We start from the raw sequence: 5,901 nt of genomic DNA, 5'->3' as shown, positions 1-5,901 counted from the left end.
ACTCATATCACTGTAGCAGCGATTTTACTTTCAGTGAGGCATGTTGACGCTTTTAGCTTCCCTGCATCGGTTGTGACTGAATCAATAAACTGATCTAAGGTCAGTTTTCTGTAAAATATTACTGACATGATTGGAGTAAAATTAATAATGAAACAGATCCAAAATCTAGTCTATATAATTTCACTCTGAACTACAGTCCAAAAACAGTCCAACTTTATTCTAACCTTATTTATTTTTTCCATACATGTTAAAAAAGATAAGTTGAATTACATTTGGTTTAATTAAATGGATTTTAAGATTTTACAGTGTGATGAGAAAAGGGGGTCCTAACAGGGTGGGGTGTAATGAGTTTTTGTCCAGAAAATGGTTAGAAAGTGATCTAAAGGAGCCTAATTGTAGGTGGTGAGCAGGTGAAATGGATTTTGTGTCCCAGCACATCTCAGCATGTCTCTGTGTCTGTCACATCAATATTCTACCAACCCTCAATTACACATCAGCTGTCAACTCCTCCTCCTGCCCACTCCCTCAACACACACAGACATATACACACCACTTCCCCCACCCACATAATCTCCCCTGCACTCTTGACTGTTACTGCTAGAGAGGAAAATAATTAGTGAAAAATTTAGACAATATGTGTCACTCCTTCTCATCTTCTTTTCTGTCAAATCTCAACTATTTGCCCCTCACCCCTCATTTTGAACTCCTATTTTTGAAAAATGCAAAGATGGACGGATGGATGAAAGATGATCATCACTCAGATCTCCTGTTAGATGTGACCTTTGCAGGCTGAGTGACCAAAGATATGAGAGTCATTACCAGTCGTTATCCCTTTGTGTGTCTGTCGCAGCCCTGCTGAGAGGAGAATAGCTCTGTCATTTAGGGTACTGGGTTCAACTGGAGGGTTAGGACCTCTATGTAGTCACAGGATAATTTTTTTCTGAGTCACAGCATGCTTGTGTGTGTGTGCACATGTGTCTGTGTTTTCTTTTATAGTTTTTATAACCATATTATCAGTGTTTTGACAATACTCAAGGTTGTTTGAGTGTGTACGTATTTACTTAATTTATTAAATCATAAATGTATATATATGACATTCTTCAGTACCATTTGGACTGAAGAAGTGTAGTTGGATCACAACAAAGAGAAGGAAGGTAGTCAGAACTTGTGGGATTGTACTCCAGAAGGCAATACTGCAGAAACTGACAGCTACATGGGAATCCCACAGCCAAATGGGAACCATGAAGAGGCCGCTAGGAAAGCCGCTACCACCAAATAGCTGCAGAGAGTGAGGCAAGTGCTGAATGGGAAGAACAAGATCCAGGCAATCAACACCTACGCCCTGCCAGTCGTCAGACACCCTGCTGGGATAATCAACTGCCCAACGGAGGAGGTACAAACCACTGACATCTAGACAAGGAAGCTTACCTTACCATGCATGGAGGGTTTCACCCCAAATCCAACACCCTGAGACTTTACGCTAAGAGGAAGGAAGGAGGCAGGGGACTAGTGAGTGTAAGAACCACTGTCCAGGATGAAACAACAAAGATCCCCAAGTACATCAAGAAACGGGAAAATGGCCACAACTGATAGTGAACAGCTCAGGCAGCAGAAATCACAGAAAGAAGAGAAGCAAGAAAAAGAACCATCATGGATGAACAGGCTCGTGCATGGCATGCCCCGCTGGCGGATAGAAGTGGCGGATACCAAGAAATCCTACCAGTGGCTGGACAGAGCTGGACTGAAAGATAGCACAGAGGGACTTATCATGGCAGCACAGGCAAACGTTTTAAGCACAAGATCCATAGCGACACACCAGGAAAAATCCCAGTACAGGCTGTGAAAAGATGCTGCTGAATGACTCGAGCAGATCTCAGGAAAAACATGTGAAATCACTGTACAGAAGACCACAATCCTAGGAACAGCAAAGATAGTGCGCAGGACCGTCAAGCTCCGAGGCCTCTGGTAGAGGGCCTGCGCTTAAAGGATAAAGACCGCCATGCAGGGAGAGTGCAAAATTATTAGATATGTGTAAGTAAGTACATGTATATACATTTTGTATAGGATTCAAAAATAGTTTACTAACGGCAGCAGAACGGACACATGCATATTGCAGTGGTTGGGTGTTGACAGCAGCAGGGATTCAGTGAAGTATAACACTCTAATGGGCGGAGCCAAACGTAAACAAACATGGGATAAGATCATTGGCCATACACTATGTTTTTCAACTGTATGCTTTCTTGTGAATACAGTCGAATCCTTAACCAAGTTACACTGTGGCAAAAGATATAGTTTTGAAAAACATGGTGAGCTCTAAACTGAAATTCAAGCAGGAGGCATGTTGCTGTTGACTGTGTGCAGCGCGTAATTCTTCTGATCTAAAATATACTGCTTAAATAGTCTATTTAAGATGTTGTTTACCAGTGGCACCATAGCAACATCTTGTGATGGGACCACAAAAAAGGTCTGTTAGTTTCTGTGCTGTCTGATGCACTTGAAAAGAATTGGTTATGCTCAGCACCATCATGCCAGCCAATAGGCACGTTCAGACATGTAGCAAGGGCCACAGCAAGTATACAGACTCAGTTCATTGTGTCTATGTAAAACCTCCCAGGTAAAACTCCTGAGGGGATGAGACCTCATCCTCTACTTCTTTTGAGTCACATTACCTTGGAACAATTCCCATGATTCCATTACCAGCTTCCAAATAACATTAATCTACAATACCAGTAAAAGCAGCATCACCTTTGTGATTCAACAACTGAGCAGCCCTGCTGTCCAGCATGTCATTTTATACACCAGAGGTGAACATGACTTTTGACGGCATGGATTTAAAACCACATATAAGAATGACAGGAGAAAGAATATGATTTATAAAGACAATCTGTTGGTCAGTACATTAATAATGTCAGCAGCTGACAGAAGCTGTCATTTCAGAAACAAAGAGCAGGCAGACTGAACACTGACTAGTGACATATATATATATATTCACTTACAAATTTAATAATTAGGAATCACCCATTTTCTTTACTGAAGTAAGGAGCAATTAATAGCTTCCTTTTGAATTAAATGATACATCAAATGGCTCCTTTATTGGAAGCGTGACAAAGCAGGACCAAGAAAGCCTGGATAACCAACAATAATATTACTGATAATCACTGCCATCGCACTAATTATCTCTGCCTAGGGTTTTAGGTTCTGTTGAACCCAATAACTCAAAGAAATTCTGGCACATTTGTATAAAAACCTTTATTGTAGAAAATGCTATGAAATTTTGGAATAATCCATCAAATACTTTAAGATATTCTTTTTTTTAAATAAAGGCAGCACAAGTGCTCCCCATCAGCCTCCCAGCAGATGCACCTATGGCAGGGGTGTCAAACTCCAGGCCGCGAGGGCCGGTGTCCTGCAGGTTTTAGATATCACCCCAGGTCAAAACACCTGAATCAAATGATTAGTTCATTGCCAGGCCTCTGGAGAACTTCAAGACATGTTGAGGAGGTAATTTAGCCATTTCAATCAGCTGTGTTGGATCACAGACACATCTAAAACCTGCAGGACACCGGCCCTCGAGGCCTGGAGTTTGACATCTGTGACCTATGGTGATTTCCTTCTTGAGTTATAGCATTCACACAATCGTTAGAAAACCTCTGTCCTTGAGTTCGAGTTCGCAAGTTTCAAACTCATCCAAGATTTTTAGTATGCACCTAATGGCACCAATTAAAAAAAAAAAAAATCCTACATAATCTTGTTCTCGGGTTACTGTATTCACAAATTTGGTTGGCCATACCGCCCACCTCGCCACCAGGGATGGATGACAATGTCCCATCAGGTTTTTACAGCTGAAGGGTGAAAACGTTGCAGTGAAACAGCACAATTAAGTAAAATACAACTGTATACTGCACAATGTTTCAGATGATCTTTCCATCTTGCATTTTTGGAATCCAAATACTATTTAAGGCAATACATATATACATCATCACAACAAACAAACAAAACAAAAACCAGGGTTTTTTCTTTAATTGTTTATCTGTTTCATAACTACTTTGTGGTAGCATGAATGGCTGTGAGAGAGGTCATAATAACCAGGAAAAGCTGGCTATCAAGAACACAATGGAATTACATTTTCCATAGATTTTCAACTGTATGGAAATACAGTTAAAATTCAAAATCCATGCCCCCTTTCACATTTTCCAAAGCTATCCAGTGCTCCAGATTGAAGTCTTTGCTGGGTCGATTCTGGATCCCGGGCCGCATGTTTGACACCCCTGCTGTTGGAGTAGGCATAGTTTTATCAAAGTCTACCCTGAAGAGAAAACTTTAAGAGAAAATATTTTCTCCACAAGGTAAGAACCAGTGAGTTTTATTATCTCGTCTCTTTCCATCACTCACCCTGAACCTGCTCTTGTCAGAGGTCTCTTCCTATTAAAAGGGAGTTCTTTCTTCAAGATCTGCCTGCTCGGATTGTTGTGGTCCTTGCTATAATATTGTAGTATTGTATAATATTGTTTAGTGTCGATTTCTCCAATTACATTTGAGATACCAAAAACAGGGGATTCCAAAATAAAGGTTTGTGGATAATGCAATACATTTAAGAGCTGAGAGTCTCAGCTTTAAGCCAGTATTGATCATATAATTGACTGGTGCACACTTGAAAGGAAAATGTCAATACTAATGATTATAAGAAAGGCTCAGAGTCAGAGTTGGAAATTATAAAAAAAAGTATTAATATTACTGACATTTTTGAGCTTTTTCATCAGTTGACCACGTCACATACACACTGAGAGAACAGGTATCACAGCAGACAATTGCTCCTTTGTGCTGTCCTTCCTCCGTTTCCTTTTCACCTTCATCTTGCTGTTTCCTCTGTGGCTCCTCCTCCAGTTCCTCCTCAGTGACACTGAATACTCCTCCACAGCGACAGGAGTGTGTATATAGACCCTGATCTGACAGAACATACTTTCAAAATTAGAGATGGAAGAAATTTACCAGCTGTAACCAAGTACATCTGGGACAGTACTCGTGAAAATATACAGACAGAGCATGAAATGGTAAATAAAAATTGAGAAAACAAAAATAGTGCTGAGCCTGAGTTCTTGTAATTTTTTAAAGTGGTATTAAGTAAGAGTCCTTTCTGTAGGTCATTCAAAGTTTTCATTTGGACATTTTTAGTCCACTTATTGTAGCTAATTATTTTCAGGGAACTTTGTTGTTGTTACAGTCGCTGACCTCTAGGGGCTCTCCCCATGTGAGAGAGCTTTTGCTCCTCCTATGCTCCAGGTCTGCCTCATAAGCAGCAGCTGAGATGTTTTGCAGCTCGTCAGCCACTGTATCTCAAAATGCCGCGCCTTCTTTCCTTCCCTTTTCTCTGGGCTGTGAGCTGCAGTGGTTTGGGCAGCAGGTTGTAGCGGTGTCAATTTATGAAACTTGGTGTAACATTGGTTTTTAATATTTGTGAGTAAAGGTGTCCCTTTACAGAGACAATTGTGAACCACAGTGAAAGCACGTAGTTGTTTTCTGCCATTTTGTTTCAACCATTTTTCTCATGTTTTGTGGCAAGACGTGGAGCACAGTCATTGTATTTTGTTTTCTTATAGATAGAGTGGTCTTACTTTGTTTTTTAGCTAGACTGGGCTGTTCTGTTTGTCGTTTTGGCCTTGGAGACCCTGACACTAGGGGTGCAACAATACTCGTATCGATATTGAACCGTTCTATACAGGGCTTTCGGTTTGGTACGCATATGTATCGAACAATACAACATTTTTTATTTATTTTATCAACTTTTCTTCTGACGATGCTGTCTGTGTTGAGCGCTCAGTGAATCTGCGTTTGACTACTTCGCCAAGGCTGCACTGTCGAGTGCAGATCCACTGAGCGCAGCGCAAGCTAGCAAGACAGAAG

At 40.8% G+C, this 5,901-nt stretch overlaps 1 protein-coding gene across 6 annotated transcripts in view; it reads right to left on the bottom strand.

Annotated features, from left to right (window-relative positions):
- Positions 1–3,558: 3,558 nt before the first annotated feature.
- Positions 3,559–5,901, bottom strand: part of dnajc24 (DnaJ (Hsp40) homolog, subfamily C, member 24) — a 45,676-nt gene continuing 43,333 nt past the window's right edge. For 3 of the 6 annotated variants that reach the window (XM_005747914.2, XM_005747912.1, XM_005747911.2), the window contains 2 exons: positions 4,740–4,946; positions 3,559–4,271 (listed from right to left, as the gene is read on the bottom strand). In XM_005747914.2, coding sequence (XP_005747971.1) covers positions 4,159–4,271; positions 4,740–4,946 — 320 coding nt within the window. In that variant the 3' untranslated portion in view covers positions 3,559–4,158. Of the gene's footprint in view, positions 4,272–4,392; positions 4,947–5,901 lie in introns of all 6 variants that reach the window. The other 3 variants (XM_005747913.2, XR_312103.2, XR_312104.2) reach the window with 3 other exon arrangements.

This window comes from Pundamilia nyererei, unplaced genomic scaffold (genome assembly GCF_000239375.1).
Source record: "Pundamilia nyererei isolate P.nyererei 1_Seehausen unplaced genomic scaffold, PunNye1.0 scaffold00208, whole genome shotgun sequence".
In the NCBI taxonomy this organism is placed as follows: Eukaryota; Metazoa; Chordata; class Actinopteri; order Cichliformes; family Cichlidae; genus Pundamilia; species Pundamilia nyererei.
The sequence above is the reverse complement of the archived record's forward strand: the minus strand, read 5'-3'. Positions and strand labels throughout refer to the sequence as shown.